Raw genomic sequence first — 21432 nt, 5'->3', positions numbered from 1 at the left:
GATAGCTCTTGACTGACATGACACACTTGTAGAATTTCTTTGCTAGTCAAGATCTAGCAGAAATAACATTGTCTGTTACTTCCGGTCACTGTGTCACCTTTGTTCACTGTAATCCCACACGTGTCCAGATACGTCGAAACGTTTTTAAAGTCTGCCGTCAAAGGATCACATGGCGCAGGAAGAGGTCTTTCGGCCCATTGCACCTGTGCCAGTTCTCTGAAAGAGCTAACCAATTAGATCCACTCCCTCAATCTTTCTCCAAATCCCTGTACCTCTCTCCTTTTCAAGGTCCAATTCCTCCTTTGAAAGTTGCTACTGAATCTGCTTCCACTACCCTGTCAGGCATTGCCTGCCAAATCATAACATAGGGCAAAATTTTCCACCTGTCAGGGGAAAAGTTCAGGAGCGGGCACGTGGAGGCGCGCCTCTGATCGGCACCCCCAATTGGGGGCGCATCGCCATTTTACGTGGGCGGGCCAATTAAGGCCCGCCCGGCGTGACATCAGCCAGGAAGCGCTATGCGCTCCCTGTGCGGGTGGGGTGGATTCCCTCAGCCGAGAGTGCACTCTGTCGCACATGCGCACAAAACAGCGCACTCATCTTCCTGAGGCTAAGTGCTGCCTCAGGGAGATCGGCTCCACATTAAAAAATGTTAAAAATAGAAAAAAAAATTCCCTGACATGTCCCCTCATATGACACTGTCACATGAGTTGGAACATGTCCATCACTGTTAGTTACACTTTTATTAAATTTTAAAAACCTACATGAAACTTCATCCCACCCGTGGATGAGGTTTGCTACTTTCTCTGAAGCCCGCCAGAGCTCCCAGCCTGCCCGCCAAGCTTAAGGTTGGACGGGCAGGTCCATTAATTACACTAAGTACTTTGTCAATGGCCTCAATTGGCCATTGACAGGTCAGAGGGTGCACAGCTGATTCAGCTAAGCCCCCACCGACTTGAAAATTGAAATGAGGCACGGTGATGTCGGGAGTTCCGCCCGATGTCATCCCGCGTCATTTTACGCGTCGGCAAGCGTGCCCTGCCCCCTGCTCGCCCACCGGGAAGTCCTGGCCATAACACCTGAAAGATATCAGAAACGATTGCTTCTCTGTGGGTGATGAAATATATGTTGGAAGTCTTTCAAAACTAACTCCACATAATGTTCAGGGAGAAAGCAAAAAATGAAGCAAGTAATAACTTCTGTCCTTTAGTAATTCTTGGACCAGATATTAATAAATTGTAACTTTTTCGACCAATTATTTAAACCTAAATGGTACATTAATTTATTTTTCTGGAAAAAAACTGCTTCCCCTTTAATATCCTAGAATCACAGGATTGTTACAGCACAGAAGGAGGCCATTCAGCCCATCATGTCTGCACCGTCTCTCTGAATGAGCAATGTTCCTTGTGCCATTCCCCTACCTTCTTCTCATAATCCTAAAAATTCTTTCTTTTCAGATAATAACCCAATTCTTTCTTGAATGTCTCGATTGGACCTTCCTCCTCTTGAAAGCTTCAATCAAATCAGTCTTTAACCTTGTAAATTCCAGGGAATGCAAGCCTAGTTTGTGTAATCTCTTCTCATAATTTAACTCCAGGTATCATTTTAGTAAATCTATGCTCTCGAAGGCCAGTATATCCTTCCTAAGTTATGGTGCCCAAAATTGCCCACAGTACTCCAGTTGTTGTCTGACCAGATTATTGTAGAGCTACAGCATAACTTCTAATCCCTTATATTCTAATTATGTAGATATTAAGAACAACATTCCATTAGCCTTTATGATTATTCTCTGAATCTGTGTATGCCAGGTTACTGATCCCTGTAATAAGACCAGAAAATGCTAGAAAAACTCAGGTCTGGCAGAACCAGGAGAGAGAAACAGAGTTATCATTTTGAGTCCGTATGACTCCTCTTTGTATGACTCTTCTCTGTACATGGGCCCTGAGTCTCTCTTGACCTCCACTGTTTCTAGATATTAACCATTTAAACAAAGTACTCTTCTATCCTTTTTGGGTCCAGATCTCACATGTGCCTACTTTGAAATCCATTTGTCCCAGTTTTGCTCATTCTCTTAATCCATCAAAATTTCTTTGTAATTTTATGCATTCACCTGCACTGTTTAAAATGCCACCATCGCTTTTGTGTCATCGATAATCTTGGATATTTGATGTCCTCTCCCATCGTTTAAGTCATAAATAAATATGGTGAATAGTTGAGGTCTCCAAACAGATCCTTGCGTGACACATCCTGCCAAATAGGATACCTGCCCATTTATCCCCACTGTCTACCTCATTCCATTCAGCCAATTTCCTAAGCAGGCCAATGGTTTGCCTTCAATTCCATGAGCTTCAACTTTAGCTAACAGTGTCTATGAGGGACTTTATCAAACACCTTCTGGAAGTTCACATAAATAATATTCATGGGCATTCCCCTGTCCTTCACTTTAGGTATCAAGTATGATCTACCTTTTACAAATCCATGTGTTTGAGAGGTGCTGCCAAAGAAGCCTTGGCAAGTCACTGCAGTGCATCTTGTAGATGGTACACACTGCTGCCACTGTGCATCGGTGGATAAGGGAGTGAATGTTTAAGGTGGTGGATCGGGTGCAGATCAAGCGGGCTGCTTTGTGCTGCATGGTGTTTTGTGCCTTGAGTGCTGTTGGAGCTGCACTCACCCAGGCAACTGGTGAGTCTTCCATCACACTCCTGACTGGTGCCTGATGGAGAGGCTTCCAAGAGTCAGAAAGTGAGCCATTCACTACTTAACCTCTCACCTGCTTTTGTAGCCACAACATTTAAGGGCAGAATTTTCTGCCTGGCAGGCGGGTGGCATGGGAGCAGGCGTGGGCGGGCGTGGACTCGAACCAATCGGCACCCTGATTGAGTCTGTGCCGCCATTTTATTTGGGTGGACCAATTAAGGCCTACCCAGCATGACGCACGCCTGGAGGAAGTGCTGTGCGCTCCCTGTGCGGGTGGGGGTGGTGGGGGGGAGGTGTTGGTGGGGTGTTGCCTGAGTTGGGAGTGCGCCCTTTCGTGCATGCACGCAAAGGGGCGCAGAAATTTCTCCCTGAGGCACCTCTGTGCCTCAGGGAGATAAGTTTTAACGTTAAGTTGTTTAATAAAGTGGTGATAATTTTATGACCTGTCCCCTCATGTGAAACTGTCACATGTGCATTAATTTTAATAAAAAATTTTTGTAAAAATTTTAAATTATTCATGAAACCTCATCCCGCTCATGGACGAGGTTCCATGAAAAATGCAAAGGCAGCCTGGGCTCTTCACTTGCCTGCCAACATTAAGGTTGTACAGGCAGCTCAGGTAATTGCTTAAGTTGCTTTTCAAATGGCCTTAATGGGCATTTGACAGTTCGGCAGGCGTGCAGCCAACTCGGCTGTGCATCTGCCGAACTGAAAATCTAAATGATGAGCAGTGACATCGGGACACATGCCCAACGTCACCCTGCGCCATTTTACGCCTCAGCGAGCGGGCCCCACCCCCTGCTCATCAATCCGAAGATTCTGCCCTACGTGTAATGCCTGATGTATTATTTTTCTACTGAGTTGAAGCTGTGTCCCTTTGAGACACCAAAATGCAATCGATGCATAAAAATGAAATTGAGTTGATTCAAAATCTATTTATTATTCAGCTTGTTGATCAGAACTCTATGGGAAGGTTCAATTATAAAGTACCTTTTTCTCGATATTTCTGTGTCTTGAAAGAAAGTGTGTGGTAGTTATCCAATGATTTGTTATTGAGAGACATTTTCTTTACTATTTATTAATGACCAAGGTTGAAAATCTAAACTCTTAATATCTTATTAAGGCACACAAATTATTACAAATGAGCACTGTTATCTCTGGCACAATTCCAACATTGCTTTATTTACCAACAATCTGGCAGGATTAGTGTAAGATCTAAAATTTTAATCATGACCAACACTATTATTAAAAATGTTCTGGCAAATTCATGTTGTATCTTTGCAATGGAAGGTGCTAACTTGATATCAGTTAAGTTGCAAAATATTTAATTACCTTATTTTCTTTAAATCAAATGTCACAGACTTATAATCAAAAGAGGCCGTTACTGAATAATTAGCAGATGGGACAGTTTCAGTCAAAGATAGCTCCTGCAGAGCATGTGAAGAAGGGTTTACAATAACAGTGCTTCATTCTGTATCATCCAATATTCCTTAGCTCATTTTAAAAAAAAAAGCTTTGAAGGCACTGGCGAATAGTGAAATCTGTCTTCAGTTGCACACTCCTCTGAGCCAGAGATGGTTCAAGTCTCACTCCAGGACTTGAGCACAAAAACACTAGGCTGACACTCCAGTGCAGTACTAAATGCTGCACTGTCAGATGTGCCGCCTTTTAGATGAATGGTTAAATTGAGGAATCCTCAGGATCCTACGGATCTATTTTGAAGAACATCAGGGAAGTTTTTCCTGGTGTCCTGGCCAATATTTATCACCAATCAACATCACAAAAACAGATAATCTGATTGTTATCACATTGCTGTTTGTGGGAGCTCACTGTGTGCAAAATGGCTGCCATGTTTCCTACATTACAACAGGGACTACACTTCAAAAGTATTTCATTAGTTTTAAAGTGCTTTGTGACATATGGTGGTTGTGAAAGGTGCTATATAAATGCAAGTCTTTCTTTTTGTACAATAGTGTTAGAATGGATAATAGGCAAGTCTGCAGTGTGCATTTACACCTCTCTTTGTTTTTATTTCCACTGACTTAATGGCAAGAGCTGTAAAATGGGATGCTGACTCACTAACACCTTATACAAGGTGTTACAATATCATGCAAAGTCAAAATTAAAGTTTAAACATTATAGCCTGAATAGTAAAGTGCGAGCTAGTTAATCTTTCAGAACCTAAAATACCACGTTGGTTAAATAGCGGATTTTAAAATCCCCTTTGATATAAATGCTTGCCAAACTAGGGGCTCCAGTTTCAAAATAAGGGGTCTCCCATTTAAAATGAGAGACTCCTTAATGATAAGGAGGAATTTCTGCTCGCAGTGAGTGGTTAATGTTTGGAATTCTCTTCCCCAGGGAGCAGTGGAGGCCGGCTCGTTGAATGTATTTAAGGCTGACTTAGATAGGTTTTCGATTGACTAAGGGGTCAAGGGTTATGGGGGTCAGGCAGGAAAGTGGAGTTAAGGCCACTATCAGATCGGCTATGATCTTATTGAATGGTGGAGCTGGCTTGATGGGCCAAATGGTCTGCTCCTGCTCCTAGTTCTTATATCTTTGGTCACTTTCGCTATCTTTATTTATGAAAAGTTTGGATGTATTCTTTTTATGTCAGACATCACACTTCAAGCTTTCCCACACAAATCACCAAAAATACAAATGATCATGACTGCAGCATTTACAACAATTGTGAGATTCAATTACATCAGTGCATATGGATCGCTGTTATAGATTTGTATGGGAGGGGGTAGGGTGTAAGCATTTGCTTGAAGGCTGACTCCCCTCAAAGGAGAGAAAAGGAGAGAGAAAAAGAAAGAGAGACGCGAGTCATGACGTATTGATAGAAAAAATAAAGCCAGAAAGCTGAATTCTCATATCCGGTGTAAGATAAAGTTGTTTAATTCTCATATCTGGTGTAAGATAAAGTTGTTTAAAAAAAAAAAGAGAAATAAAGACATTCATTTCAAACAGGGCCTTCTCTGGTCTGAACAAAGGAATATAGAAAGAGGTGGAGACCATTCAGCCCCTCAGGCCTGTTCTGGCATTCAGTGAGATCATGGCCGATCTGTACCTCAACCCCCTGCGCTAGAAATTTACAACTCATCTGCCAATCTGCAACCTTATTTCACCAAACAACAATTCAATTCAATTTGACCTCAGGAACCAATTAGGTCACTTTTCCATAAGTGACAGGCTTGGTTAATAGTTTAAGTATCGCAAATGGGCTGCAAATCCCAGACTCCATCTCCATGGGAGATCAGCTAACAGTGTCATGAATAATGGACTGTTGCAAAGTGAACGAGCAGCGTTCTCTGACCACCTGGCACTCAGAGTTTTACTTGGTTCTTTATAGGGAAGAAGAAATCAAAATTTAAGACCTTCAAAAACTTTTTTGCCAAGAAGAAGAGGAAAGATCCAGCAGCTGCCAGAGGAGAAAGCGGTCTGAAGCCGTGCCAATCGAGCAGTGATGTCAGCATCCCAGAGCCTCCCGCAACATTGCCTGACTCGGAGACAGGGTAAGAGATATCAGGAAGGCAGCCCAATGAGGTGTTAGCTTCCATAAATATTTTATACCTAACCACATTTTGCCACTGGCAAATTCTAAAGAGGTGGGAGTTTGGGGTGGGGGGGGTGGGGAGGGGTGTTGTGTGGGTGGTTGCGGGGGCGGAGGCGAAGGCGGGGCCAGTTAAAGGAAATGGTTCAAATTTTCAAAAAAACTTTACCCATCAAGAGCACCTAAGACAGTGTGTGAAAGTTACCAGATCAACAAAGCCTGCATCAACCAATAACTGCCATGAATTCCAGGATTTCATGTGATTGTAAAGCTTTGATATGTAAACTATCAAATCCAAAAGATGTAAAAACTGCTGAAAATAATTTCTTTATAATTCCATGGCCCGTTCTCCAATAAACTCAATTAGTTATATTGTAGTAAATATTGATGTATCAAATCAGTATCCTGTAGCTTCTTCCATCTCATAGTGATGGATCCATCAAAAAGCCATTGTATTATAATTATGTTTCCAAATTCTATTGATCAAGAGCACACAATGTGCATGAACAGCACTGGGACTCACGTAAGATTTATTCACAGCAATAACAAAATGCTTTGGATGCTGGAAATCTGGAACATAGATAGGCAACTTGTAGGGAGATAGGGTGGTAATGTCACTGGACTAGTAATCCAGACGCCCAGATTAATCCTCTGGGGACATGGGTTCAAACCCCACAGTGGCAGCTGGTGAAATTTAAATTCAATTAATAAATCTGGAATTAAAACTCTTCTCAGTAATGGTGGCCATGGAACTATTATCATTGTTAAAAACAGATCTGGTTCACTAATGCTTCTTCAGGGAAGGAAATCTACCATCCCTATCTGGTCTGGCTTACATGTGCCTCCAGATCTCTGAAATGGCCCAGCTAGCCACTCAGATTAAGGGCAATTAGGGATGGGCAACAAATGCTGGCCTTACTAGTGATGCCCACATCCCATGAATAAATTCTTTAAAAATGCCAGAAACAGGCCAGTGTCAGGCAGCACCTGTGGAGAGAGAAGCAGATCTAGTGTTTTAACTTGATGGCCTTTTGCGAACAAAGGTGAACCAGCTCTGATGAAAGGTCATTGATCTGAAACTATCTCTGTCCGCAGAAACTGTCTGATCTGCTGAGACTTCCAGCATTTTCTGTTTTTTACTTAAATCACATCTAATGTTCAGCACCATTTGCGACTCCTCAGATACTGAAGCAGTCCATGTCCAAATGCAGCAAGACCTGGACAATATCCAGGCTTGGGCTGACAAATGGCAAGTAACATTCGCGCCACACAAGTGTCAGGCAATGACCATCTCCAACAAGAGAGAATCCAACTATCACCCCTTGATGTTCAATGGCATTACCACTGCTGGATCCCCGACTATCTACATTCCGGGCGTTACCATTGACCAAAAACTGAGCTGGACTAACCATACAAATACTGTGGCTACAAGAGCAGGTCAGATGCTAGGAATCATGCAATGAGTAACTCACTTCCTGACTCCCCAAAGTCTGTCCACCATCTACAAGGCACAAGTCAGGAATGTGATGGAATACTCTCCACTTGCCTGGATGAGTGCAGCTCCCATAACACTCAAGAAGCTTGACACTGGCCAGAACAAGGCAGCCCGTTTGAGTGGCACCACATCCACATACGTTCACTCTCTCCACCACTGACACATAATAGCAGCAGTGTGTATCATCAACAAGATGCACTGCAGGGATTCACCAAGGCTCCTTCAGCAGCACCTTCCAAACCCATGAGCACTACCATCTAGAAGGATAAGGGCAACAGATAGATGGGAATACTACCAACTGGAAGTTCTCCTCCAAGTCATTTACCATCCAGACTTGGAAATATATCACCATTCCTTCACTGTCACTGGGTCAAAATCCTGGAACTCCCTTCCTGACAGCACTGTGGGTGTACCTACACCACATGGACTGCAGCGGTTCAAGAAGGCAGCTCACCACCACCTTCTCAAGGCAATTAGGGATGGACAATAAATGCTGGCCTAGCCACTGATGCCCACATCCCATCAATGAATAAATAAATAAATCCCATTTGATTCTGAAAAATACCTTTCAAATTTGTGATTCTATATTTAGTCTGTTTTGCTCTTAAGTATTAGAAAACAATGCAACCAATCAACAACACCAAACTGTATTTATATAGTGTTTTTAACATAATTAAATTCCCCAAGGCATTTCACAAGAATACTGTAAAGCACTTTGACACTGAACCACAAGATATTAGGGTAAATTAGTAAAAACTTGGTCAAAGGGATAGGTTTTAAGGAGTGTCTTAGAGGAAAGAGAAGTAGGGGATAGAGAGGTTTAGGAAGGGCCTTGGCAGCTAAATATATGGCCTCTAATACTGGAGGAGCTTCAAATCAGGAATGCTCCAGGATTACAGGAATGCAGAGACCTCGGAGGGTTGTGGGGCTGGACAAGATTAAAATGATGGGGAGGAGGTAGAGCATGAAGAGATTCGAAAACAAGGAAGAGAATTTAAAAATTGAGGCATTGCTTAACCGGGAACCAGTGTAGGTCAGCGAACACGGGGTGATGGGTGAAAGGGGTTTGGTGTGAGTAAGGACGTGGGCAGCAGAGTTTTGGACCAAGTCAATTTCAGATAATTTTTTTCTCCCCCTTCCCTTCATTTACACTGGGGACCTGAGGTTGTGCTTTGGGTTATTGGTGCCCAGGAATGTTTCTTGAAATGCTTCTCTTGGCAATTTTAGTAGAGGCTGTTACACTTTCAAGGTTTCTTTAATCCTTTTGTTTTGACTAGCTATTTTTGGCTTCTAAGTAAGTCCTAGATTCTTATAGAATCATAGAAAGATACAGAACAGAAGGTGGCTATTCAGCCCAATGTGCCAGTACCAACATTTTCAAAGAGTTATCCGATTAGTCCCACTCTCCTGCTGTCCTCCCAGAGCTTTGCAAAATTTTCCCCTTTATGTATTTATCCAATTCCCTTTTTGAAAGTTGCTATTGAACCTGCTTCCACTAACCTTTCAGACAATGCATTCCAGATCACAGCAACTCACTGTGTAAAAAAATTGTTTCCTCATGTCACCTCTGGTTCTTATGCCAAACTCCTTAAGGTCTGCATTCATTCTGCCCTGGAAACAGTTTCTCCTTATTTACTTGATCAAAGCCTTTCGAGATATTGAAAACCTCAATCAAATCTCTGCATAACCTTCTCTAAGGACATAGGGATATAGTTCCAAGTCAAGATGATATGTGACTTGGAGAGGAACTTGCAGGTGGTGGTGTTCCCATGTGCTGCTGCCCTTGTCCTTCTAGGTGCTAAAGGTCTAGGTGGGTTTGGAAGGTGCTGTTGAAGGAGCTTCAGTGAGATGCTGCAGTGCATCTTATAGATGGTACACACTGTTGCCATGGTGCTTCTGTGGTGGGGAGGGAGTGAATGTTTAAGCTGGTGGATGGGATGCCAATCAAGTGGGCTGCTTTGTGCTGCGCGATGTCAACTTCTGGAGTGTTGTTGGACAGTATTGCATCACACCCTTAACTTGAGCCTTGTAGGTGGTTGGCAAATTTTGAGAGTCAGGAGGTGAGATCATGCCTCATCTGTATCTTAACTCCATCCATCCTTAATATCCTTGTCTCACAAAAATGTAATCAATTTCAGTTTAGCCTGGGATAGGGGTGGCCAAACCTTCCAAACCTTGGAATGGCATACGATAATCTTCAGATATTCGTGAGCTGTAAGACACAGACAACCTTTACAGACACATTTTTATGACTATTGCACACAGTTATTTGCCCTCCCTCTCCAGCTCTCACTTACTCATACCCTCCCTTCCATCCCATTCATTCACTCAATTGTACCCTCCCTCCCCACTCAGTCCCTACTCACTCTTGCCCTCCCTCCCCACTCATCCTCCCCATTCACTCGTGACCCCCCACCCATCCCCATTCAATGACTCATGCTCTCCCTCTCCAATCAGCCACACTCATTCATCCCTTCCTCCTGCTTCACCCTTCCCACCACCAGATGCAAGAGAGCTGGAGTGAAGGTAAGCGGCTGTCAGGGCCCAAACCCCAGGCTCCGATTCTCAGCCTCACCACCCTCCGCCCGCACTCTCGTCCTCCCCAGCTCCCAGCCCCCACACCCCCCACTCCATCCCCAGCCACCTGCTGTCCCTATTCCCAGCACCGTACCGCCCCCACCCCCCACCCCCCCACCCCCCACACCCCTGCTCTCACCCCAGTCCAGCGACAACAACCCCTGCAGCCGAGGCAGCAGCAAGCAGACGACACAGTGTGGGAAGGTGCTCTGCAAGCTGCACCTGAGAGCAACAGCTACTGGGGGGCACGGCCTCTGTATCACTGAATCACGAAATCAGGCTGGACCAGTCAGGTTAGAATTGGGTTGGTGGTGGTTGTGATGGCTTCACATACCCAGCCAGGGGCCCACCCGCTTCTTCAGACCCGTCCAGATTAATATCGCCACCTGAACAACGTCTCTCCTTTATCTGGAAAGACGCATTCTATCTGTAAAAAGAGCCCTATGCTGCTGGAGAGCCACAGTTTGGCCAACTCTCTCTAGAAGCTGCTCTTTCTGAGCTTGTGGAGCAAGCACTCAACCTGTAGGTCAATGTTGCCTGGTCCATTATTTTATAGCAGGTATCACATCATTGAAAGTGAATAGGCCAACATCCCAGTTAAAACAATGGAAAGGAAAATTGCATGAAGACGCTAGTTATACATCTGATCTAGTGAGCAGCAGTTTGCGGAATTAGGATATGAAATAAAAGGAACATATGTTAAAATTTATTGCTGCTTGGAACTAAAACCTTACTTCCTGCTGCGGTGCCAGTATATCACTGATAACATTGAAAATGAACGATGAAGGAATAAAACAATCCCCCTAATGTGCTTTTCCTTCCTCAGAGGTGTTACATAATAACCTGCAGTGCTATATCAGTTAATGTTTATTATTTCAGTTCTCAGAGCAGCATTGGAAACAGAGCTGTGTCACATGACAGCATTTTTATTCCGGAACTATCCATCTCCGAGACTGCGCCGGTCAGAGTGACATCTCAGGAAAATATGCCCGGCAGGGTGAAAGCATTGCAGGTGAGTGAAACGGCAGCTTGTTCATGCGTACGAACGTTAATGGCTAAGAGAAAGGCCAAATGGTTCGTCAAGATTGTACCACACTGAAGAGGCTGGGAGTTTCATCATTGACACTTTCTATTCCCCCTGCCTGTCCCAGCAGGCACAAAAGCACCTGAGAGAGATAAAACAAGCTCAAATGTCCACTGTGGTCCTGTTAGCATCCTTGTGCCCGAGTCAAAAGTTTATGACTCCGAATCTAACTTCAGTGCAAAAATCAAGGCTGATATTCCACCACAGTAATGAGAGAGTGCTGCAGTGTCAGACGTGCTGTCTTTCAAATGAGATGTTAAACTGAGCCCCAGTCTGCCCACTCAAAAAGGATGTAAAAAAATCCCATGGCATTCTTTTGAAGAAGAGCAGGGGAATTATCCCTAATGACCTGGTCAATATTTACCCCTCAATCAACATCACAAAAAGCAGATTATCCGGCCATTATCGTATTGCTGTTTGCGGGAGCTTGCTGTGCACAAATTGGCGGCCACATTTTCAACATGACTACCAAGTACTTCGTTGGTTGTGAGGTGCTTCGGGGTATCCAGGTGCTGTAAAGGGTTGCTACCTAAATGCAAGTCTTGCTTTCTGCCAAGACCAATAAGGATGAAGAAAACACGGGCTGAAATTTACAGGCCATCTGCAGGTGGGAAAACGGGCAGGTGGACCCGAAAACTAGGGTGCTGCATCACCTGCCCGCCACCCACTGTGACTTTACAAGGGGTGGGGGAGGTGTCGTCTGGGTCATCTGCCCCTTGCCCAATTGAAGCCCTTAAGTGGGCATTTAATGCACAGGTAAGGGCCTCATTACACTGCCATTCTGGTTTAACCCTGCAAGAGTGGCTGGGTCCAAAAAATTAAAGTGGAGCGGGCTAACCAAGTGAAGGCGGGCTCACCCATAACATTTCCTCTGGGATGCAGGGAGCACCACCTCAGCTCACAATCCAGTCCCACATCTCCAGCAGTGCAGAACTCCTTCAATTCCAACAGGTTGGAGTGGAGTGAGACTCGAACTCACAATTCTCTAAACTCAGAGACAAGAGTGAGACCAACTGACCCACACTATTGCCACAGTAATTATGATTATTACTGCATTAAAAATAAAGATCAAATGAACGTCAAAACATCTATCTTTAGGGAGCTTATCTCTGACCTTTGGCATGGAGACGTTATTCAATCATTTTTTTCTCCTGTTATTTGATCTGAATTAGAGACGGCACTGCTATCACTTGGCTATTTAAATCCACAGTTTTACTGGCTGACTTTGTTGAAAGCAAATCAGAATGCTGCGAGTGTCTAAAATTGCAACTTCAAACTGCTATCATTCAGAGAGAGTCACTTACTAAAAGCATAATAAGTCAAGAAAAGTCTGTTCACTGTAAAACACAATTTCCAACCAGATGCCACTAAGTACCACTCTTAATATTCCCATAGGGACTGAGATTTGGGACTGGGTGTGTCAGTGGATGTTGTGGTGTGGGGGAGGAGTGGTTGGTCTAATCTTAGTATTGTGAGAGCCTGGTACAGAGGCTCTGTGATTATTATTCATTTGTACAGATCATGACGCAGGAATTCCATCCAAAGTAAATCAGAGGATGTAAATACACCATCTCAACGATGGTTTCACTTGTGGGGCAAGTCCAGGACTATTGGCCATGAATTTAAGATAGTAACCAATAATTCCATTAAAGAATTCGATAGAAACCCTTTCACCCAGGAACTCGCTAGCACTACGAGGTGGATAGCATGGATGTCTTTAAGGGGAAGCACATGAGTGAAAACAGGATAGAAATGTGTGCTAATAGGACGAGATGAAATAAGGCAGAAGGAGGCTCATGTCGTTGGGCTGAATGGCCTATGTCAGTGCTGTACCTTCAGTGTTATTTCATGTAATTCAAAGCCTTTTCAACTTGAGGCTATACCCCTCATGGTGCAGAACCTATGGTCTTGGATGCAGCAATATTTAATAGCAATAAAAACCAAATTTGCATGAATATTGGTATCAGCTGTGACTCATGGAGACAGTAGCCCAGTGCTGTTGTCACTGGACTAGTAATCCAGAGGCCCTACACCACATGGCCTGCAGCGGTTCAAGAAGGCAGCTTACCACCACCATCTCAAGGGCAATTAGGGATGAGCAATAAATGCTGGCCCAACCAGCGATGCCCACATCCCATGAACAAATTTTTTAAAAAAGCCCAGGTTAATGCACTGGGGACATGGGTTCAAGTCCCACCATAGCAGATAGTAATGAATAAATCTGGGATTACAAAGCTATTCTCAGCAATGGTAACCATAAAAGTATCATTGAATTTTGTAAAAAAAAACCCATCTGGTTTAGTAATGCCCTTTAGGAAAGGGGTCTGCTATCCTTATCCAGTCTGGCCTGCATGTGACTCCAGACCCACAGCAATGTGGTTGACTCTGAAATGGCTGAACAAGCCACTCAGCTCAGCAACAGATACAGGCCTTACCAGTGACACCCACATTTCATGAAAGAACAAAGAAGTTGGTAGCACTCTTACCTTTGAGTGAGTTCAATGTTGGGATTCAAGCCTCACTCCAGTGACTTGAGCACATAATTTAAACTGACACTCCAATGCAGTACTGAAGGTATGCTGTGCTGTTGGAGATGCTGTCTCTCAAATGTGACATTAAACCAAGCCCATCTTCTTCCCTCTCAGGTGGTTGTGGAAGATACCATGGTGCTAATCAAATTCCTTAAAAACAAATTATCTAGCCATGATCACATTACTGCTTTTGGGAGCTTGCTGTGCACAAATTGGGTGCCATGTTTCCTACAACAGTGGCTACACTTCAAAAGTACTTCGTCGGCTGTGGAGCACGTTCACATATCCTTAGGTTGTGGAAAGTGTTGTTAAGGGTGTTAATTGACTTTGCAGTTGAAATATGGAGTTACTTAGGTAATGAATTGTGTTTTTAAACAATTGATAACTTAACATTGCCAACCAACAGTAATTTTACTGAATCAATAAGAGAAACTTTAAAACTGCAAAGTTTCAGGTAGTGCGGGTTAAGTTCCCATGGGCCAGAAATTCCCCCTCGTCGGGCGGGCTCGGCTGGAGTGGGTGGGTGATCAGCTCCGCACCGCGATTTCACACGGGCAGGATTATTAAGGCCAGCCCTGCGTGGATCGTGAGCGGCAGTGCTCAGTGCTACCTGCGCGGGTGGGATAGGGTGGGGAGGGAGAGCCGGGCCTAGCACGCAGTTCACACATGCGCGCGAAAGAGTGCTTCAGTCTCCCCGAGGCGCTTTTTTAAAAAAATTAATAAACACAGTAAAAATTTTTAAAAACGTGATCCCTCAGGTGACTCTGTCACATGAGATGGGACATGTTTTAAGTTCCAACATAAAGTTTTTATTTAATCTGCTTTAGGAAACCTAATCCCGCTCGTGGATGAGGTCTCCTAAAAAATGTAAAGGCTGCTTGGCTTTTTCGCCTGCCCACCAACCGAAAGGTTGGACGGGCAGCGTAAATTTGATTTTAATTGGCTTGTTAATGGTCTTAATGGGCCTTTCAATTATCAATGACGTCAGGATGCACGCCCCCCACGCCCAGCGTAATATTCTGGCCATGGTGTTGCTCGTTGTGCCCCAAAGGATACCCAGAAGTGTGATGTCTGGAGGTTAATAGGAAGAATGTGTTAGACAGAAGATTTTTAATGCAGCATAGGTCCGTATTTGAACTCTTAACGGGTGCTTGGGAAGTCAGAGAGAGTTTATTTGTCTCATTTGTTTAAGGGATGCAGGTACCTATCTGAAACAGAAGTATCAAACACACCAATTCCACCACAAACATCATCAGCCTGTTGTCACAAGTACTCTGAAGATTCCCAGGTTATACCCACCGTCCCTTTAGTGTAGCTTTTTGATTCAGGTTTTTCAGCAAAGGACCATTGCCCCCTTCTAACACAGCAAGTCAGGAGAAAGAACCGCATGGAGAATAATCTGTTCGCAGGATATAAAAGGCTTTAATGCTATGAGGAGGACAGTAATGTATGGAGGATCAAATGGCCATTCTGAATTCCCCTTCTTGTTATTTTAGTGGCAGTTTTGAACAAGAATACCTGTAAAAATAATAAAATTAGAGGAAAAGAGAGAGGTGGTCATCATATTTCAGGCATCCAGAGCCAGCACGAAACACTCTTGCATCCGGGATAACACAGCCAGGTGCAGAGCAAACCCTCTTTTACTTTGACAATGTCCCCAAGCTCAAAATAAAATGTATTTATTGGGTTAAATATTATTCCATCATAAGATAACAACTATAGGGCTACTGTTAAGCAACCGACATTCCTATCTATTCACAAGGTCAGTTCTTGCTTGATATTTCTAACCTTGAAGCCTTCATAGGCAACTATTACTGTGCCCTGTGTTTTCACCAGGCTTATATTTAGGGATTGGAACCACTGTAATTCAAATTCCAGGCACTTAAAAAGATTTGGGAAAATTTGAACCTTTAAGATGCTTTGATAGAAAAGCAAAATACCACAGACGCTGGAAAGCTGGAAAACAAACAGCTTCTGTAGGATAAATGCTTGGGAATGAGGATGACCAAGCCAAATTATGGTAAGGTGCAAATTCCAGCACCGATTACCCAGGACCCCATAAATTTCACTGCCGAATGAAAAATATTCCTTTCGCCCCCACAGCTCACCTGACATCTGTGCACTGACGTACACCCGATTGTTATGGTTTGCTGAATCCTATTTAAAAATTGCATTCCCGAATGGTTCCAGCCCATTAACATCTCCTAAAGGAGCTTAGGAACATAGGACTTCAGGCCATTCAGCCCTTCGAGCCTGCACAGCCGTTCAGTAAGATCATGGCTGATCTGGTCATGGTTTCAACTCCACTTTCCTGTCTGCCCCCATAACCCTTGACGTTCTTGTCTATCAAAAATCTGTCTCACTCTGCCTTGAATGAATTCAATGACCCTGCCTCCACTGCTTCCTGGGGAAGAGAGTTCCACATACTGTTAACCGTCTGAGAGAAAAAAAATCCCCTCATCTTTGATTTAAAAGGGAGACCTCTTGCTCTTAAACTGTGTCCCCGATTCTAGACTCCCCCACAATTGGAAACATCCTCCTGGTATCCACCCTATCAAGTCCCCTCAGAATCTTATCTGTTTTAATAAGATCACCTTTCATTCTTCTAACCTCAATGGGTATAGGTCCAATCTGTTCAACCTCTCATCATAAGGTAGGCTCCTCACCCCAAGAATGAGTCAAGTGAACTTTCCCTGAACTGCTTCTAATGCAATTATATCTTTTTTCAAGTGAGGAGACCAAAACTATACACAATATTCCACATGTGGTCTCACCAAAGCTCTGTACAGCTGCAGTAAAACATCACAACTTTTATATTCCATCCCCCTTGCAACAGAAGCCAACATTTTGTTTGCCTTCTTAATTACTTACTGTACCTGCATACTAACTTACTGTGATTCATGTACCAGGACACCCAGACCCCTCTGTACTATCGAGTTCTGCAATTTCTCCCCATTTAATAACATGCTGCTTTTCTATTCTTCCTGCCAATGTGGACAAGTTCACATTTACTGCATCTGGTAAATTTTTGACTTAATCAGTGTATATCCCTTTGCAGACTCTCACCCACTTACTTTCTTGCCTATCCTGGTGTCATCAGCAAATTTAGTTGCCATATATTCGGTCCCCTCCATCCAAGTCATTGATGCAGATTGTAAATATTTGAGGCCCAGCACTAATCCCTGTGGCACTCCACTAGTTATGGCTTGCCAAACTGCAAAAGACCCATTTCTCCCTACCTTCTGTTTCCTGTGAGTTAACCAATCCTTTATCCATGCTAATATGTTACCCTGTAGACTATGACCTGAATATTCCCAACGTCACCACACATCATTCCGATCTTCAGTTTGGCGGGTGCGCACCGGAGTTGGCTGCATGCCCATTGAGCTGTCAAAGGCCTGTTAAAGCCATTAATTATCTCATTAAAGACATTGTCAGAGCTGCCCGTCCAACCTTAAGGGCAGAATGAGGCTTCATGAAGGGTTTATAAATTAAATAAGATTTTTTATTAAAATACATAAACATGTCCCAGCCCATGTGACACTGTCTCATGAGGGGACATGTCTGAGTATTTTTTTTTTCTTTTTTGCAATGTTTTATTATTAAATTAAACTCCCTGAGGCAGCTCCGTGCTGACTCTGTCTCCTCCCCCCGCCCTCACGTGTAATACTCAGCGCTTCCGGGTGCACGTCACGCTGGGCGGGCCTTAATTGGCCCACCCATGCAAAATGGCGGCGCGCCCACGTCTGCTCTCAAACCGCCTGCCCGGCGGGGAGAAAATTCTCCCCTGTGTAATCTTGTCTTGAATAGTAAATCTTGATGTGGCACCTTATCAAATGCCTTCTGGGAATCCAAGTGCACCACATCTACAGGTCCCCCCTTATCCACCCTGCTTGTAACTTCTTCAAAAAACTCTCATAAAGTAGTAAAACATGATTTTCCTTTTGCAAAGCCGTGTTGAGTCTGCCTGGTCAGATTATGATTTTCTAAGCATCCTGCTATAACCTCCTTAATAATGGATTCTAGCAGTTTCCCTGTGACTGGCCTGTCGTTTCCTGCTTTCTGACACCCTTCTTTCTTGAATAAAAGTGTTACATTAGCTGTTTTGCAATTCACAGCGACCCTTCCAGAATCCAAAGAATTTTGAAAGATTATAGCCAATGCATCTATTATCTCTGCAGCCTTTAGGTCTAATAGTTTTCCCAGCACCTTTCCCCTAACAATGGTGATTGTTTTAAGTTCCTCCCTCCCTCTCACCTCTTGATTTTCAAGTATCTTTGGGAAGTTTTGGAAACTGAGAAACATAGAAAATTAGAAGCAAGAGTAGGTCATTTGGCCCTTCGAGCCTGTTCCACCATTCAACATGATCATGGCTGATCCTCGATCTCAGCATCATACTTCTGCTCTCTCCTCATACCCTATGATGCCTTTAGAGTCTAGAAATTGGTCTAAATATATTCAGTGACTTGGCCTCCACAGTCTTCTGTGGTAGAGAATTCCACAGGTTCACCACCCTCTGAGTGAAGAAGCTCCTCCTCATCTCAGTCCTAAATGACCTACCCTGTATCCTGAGATTATGACCCCTTGTTCTAGGCCCACCCCCCCGCCCCCCAGCTAGAGGAAACATCATCCCTGCGTTCAGTCTGTCCAGCCCTGTCAAAATTTTATACGTTTCAATGAGATCCCTTCTCATTTTTCTAAACTCCAGTGAATACAGGCCTAGTGGCCCCAACCTCTCCTCATACGACAATCTTGCCATCCCAGGAATTTGCTGCACTCCCTCTATGGTATGTCTATCCTTTCTTAGGTAAGGAGACCAAAACTGCACACAATACTCCAGGTGTGGTTTCTCCACTGATGCTGCCTGATCTGTGAATGAGCTGATAGGGTACATAGAGAGAAACTATTTCCCCTCATGGGGGGGAAATTCCTGAGTAAAGAGTCATAATCTTAAAATTAGAGCTGGTAGTTCAGGGGTGGTGTCAGGACCAGGGATGTAATGCCAAATTTTGAGGTGCCGGAGTTCTAAGAAAATTGGTTGGCCATATAATTTCTAAATCTACTATTACATTGTTTTCCTATGCAATTACTATTTGAGTCCCCAAAACATCACTAAAACTGTGCTCCTTAAGTGAAAAATATTAGTGCCAGTAGGCGTTTTATTTCGAACCATGTGGTATTTTGAATCATTAGTCTTTGGCATAGCTAGAATTTCATTATGCAACAGTTTAATTATTTCATTCAAGCTATTAAAAACATGAATTACAGAAAATTTTACTTATTTCTGATTGGGGGATGGTATAAAGAGGGACCACTGTTTTTCTCGATTAATATTAATCACCTGGACCTGGGTGTGCAACGCACAATTTCAAAATTTGAATATGATGCAAAACTTGATCGTATTGTGAACCGTGAGGAGGATCGTGATAGAGACTTCAAGAAGATATAGCCAGGCTGGTGGAATGGACAGCCACATGGCAGATTAAATTTAATGTAGGGAAGTGTAAAGTGATACGTTTTGATCAGAAGAATGAGGAGAGGTGACATAAAATAAAGGGTACAATTCTAAAGGAAATGCAGGAGCAGAGGGACCTGGGTGTATATGTGCATAAATCATGGCAGGGCAGGTTGAGAAAGCAGTTAATAATTTATACTGAATCCTCGATTATATAAAGAGGAGCACAGAGTAAGTTATGAACAGTAAGTTAAAAAGCAGTAAGTTCAGCCTCAGCAGGAAGGATGTGAAGGTTTTCGAAAGGGTGCAGAAAAGATTTACAAGAGTGATTCCGAGGATGAGAGACTTCAGTTAATGCGGATAGATTGGCAGAGCCTGGGGCTGTTCTCCTTTGAGAAGAGAATGCTGAGAGGAGATTTGTTAGACGTGTTCAAAATCATTGAGGGGGTCTGAATACCGTAAACAGGGAGGAACTGTTCCCATCGGCAGAAGGCTGAGAATCGTAAGGTGAATAACAAAAGAACCAGAGGCGACATGAGGAAACGTTTCTTCCTGCAACAAGTGGCTTGGATCTGGGATGCACTGCCTGAGCATACGTTGGAGACAGATTCAATTGCGGTTTTCAAAAGGGAATTGGATAACTATCTGAAGAGAAAAGATTTTACAGGACTGCGGGGAAGTGGCGGAGGAGGGGGACTAGCTGAGTTGCTGTTGTTGAGAACTGACACGAGGACAATGTGCTGGCCTCCTTCTGTCCTGTAATCATTCTATGATTCCATATAAGGAACTTGATAAACACATGAGGAAGAAAGAAGTTGAAGGTTACCCTGATAGTGTGAACAAAAATGGTGGAACGAGGCTTGTGTTGAACATAAACATCAACATAGACAGGGTAGGCCAAATGGTTTGCTTCAGTGCTGTAAATTCCATGTAAAGCTGCCAGCAGGGATTAAAAGCACTATACTGCAGTTTGCATCCTCATTCCATCACAGCCAAGGAATTAATGTTCAGTAGGCAAACACAGCAGGGTGTCTGCAGATATTGATGCTGCTTTAGATCCCAAGAACCCTGAGCTTCAAAGACCCTGAAATGCCTTTTTATGAGAAAGCTGTGTGCAGGGAGTTGTAAGGTCTGTATTTTTTAGATTCAGGTGGCTGTACAGGAGGGTTACTGCTGTTGCTGCTGCTGCACAGTGACTCAGACATTCAGCAGCAGTAGCATAATGCCTGGGACCCAGAGGCCAGTCTTCCCTCCAACACCTCTTAACCGTCCAAGGCTTTTATTTTTTAATTCATTCACAGGATGTGGGCTTTGCTGGCCTGGGCCAGCATTTATTTCCCATCCCTAGTTTCCTTTGAGAAAGTGGTGGTGAGCTGCTTTCTTGAACTATTGCAGTCATTGTGGTGTACATACATGCACAGTGCAGTTAGGGAGGGAGTACCAGGATTTTGACCCAGTGACAGTGAAGGAACGGTGATATTTTTCCAAGTCAGGGTGGTGAGTGACTTGGAGAGGAACTTCCAGGTGATGGTTTTCCCATCTCCCTGCTGCTGTTGCCCTTCTAGATTGTAGTGGTCGTGGGTTTGGAAAGTGCTGTCGTAGGAGTCTTGGTGAATTCCTGCAGTGCATCTTGTAAATGGTACACACTGCTGCTACTGTGCATTGGTGGTGGAGGGAATGAATGTTTGTGGATGTGGTGTCAATCAAGCGGGCTGCTTTTACCTGGATGGTGTCAAGCTTCTTGAGTGTTGTCGGAGCTGCACTCATCCAGGCAAGTGGGGTGTATTCCATCACACTCCTGACTTGTGCCTTGTAGATGGTGGACAGGCTTTGGGGAGTCAGGAGGTGAGTTACTTGTCGCAGGATTCCTAGCCTCTGTCCTGCTCTTGTAGCCGTCAGTATTTATATGGCTAGTCCAGTTCAATTTCTGGTCAATGGTAGCCCCCAAGATGTTGATAGTTAGGGACTCAGTGATGGTAATGTCATTGAATGTCAAAGGGAGATGCTTATATTCTCTCTTATTGGCAATGGTCA

General features: G+C 43.8%; 1 protein-coding gene across 5 annotated transcripts in view; it reads left to right on the top strand.

The window, feature by feature from the left end:
• zgc:66433 (uncharacterized protein LOC321250 homolog) overlaps window positions 1-21432 on the top strand; it is a 137534-nt gene that overhangs the window by 74215 nt on the left and 41887 nt on the right. For 4 of the 5 annotated variants that reach the window (XR_005943931.1, XM_041194775.1, XM_041194773.1 and 1 more), the window contains 2 exons: window positions 6056-6218; window positions 11208-11340. Coding sequence is in view for 4 of the 5 variants with exons in the window: in XM_041194773.1 (XP_041050707.1) it covers window positions 6056-6218; window positions 11208-11340 (296 nt within the window). In the remaining variant the exon portion in view is untranslated. The remainder of the gene's footprint in view (window positions 1-6055; window positions 6219-11207; window positions 11341-21432) is intronic. The other variant, XM_041194774.1, reaches the window with a different exon arrangement.

Source organism: Carcharodon carcharias, chromosome 9 (genome assembly GCF_017639515.1).
Source record: "Carcharodon carcharias isolate sCarCar2 chromosome 9, sCarCar2.pri, whole genome shotgun sequence".
NCBI classification, from domain to species: Eukaryota; Metazoa; Chordata; class Chondrichthyes; order Lamniformes; family Lamnidae; genus Carcharodon; species Carcharodon carcharias.
The sequence above is the reverse complement of the archived record's forward strand: the minus strand, read 5'-3'. Positions and strand labels throughout refer to the sequence as shown.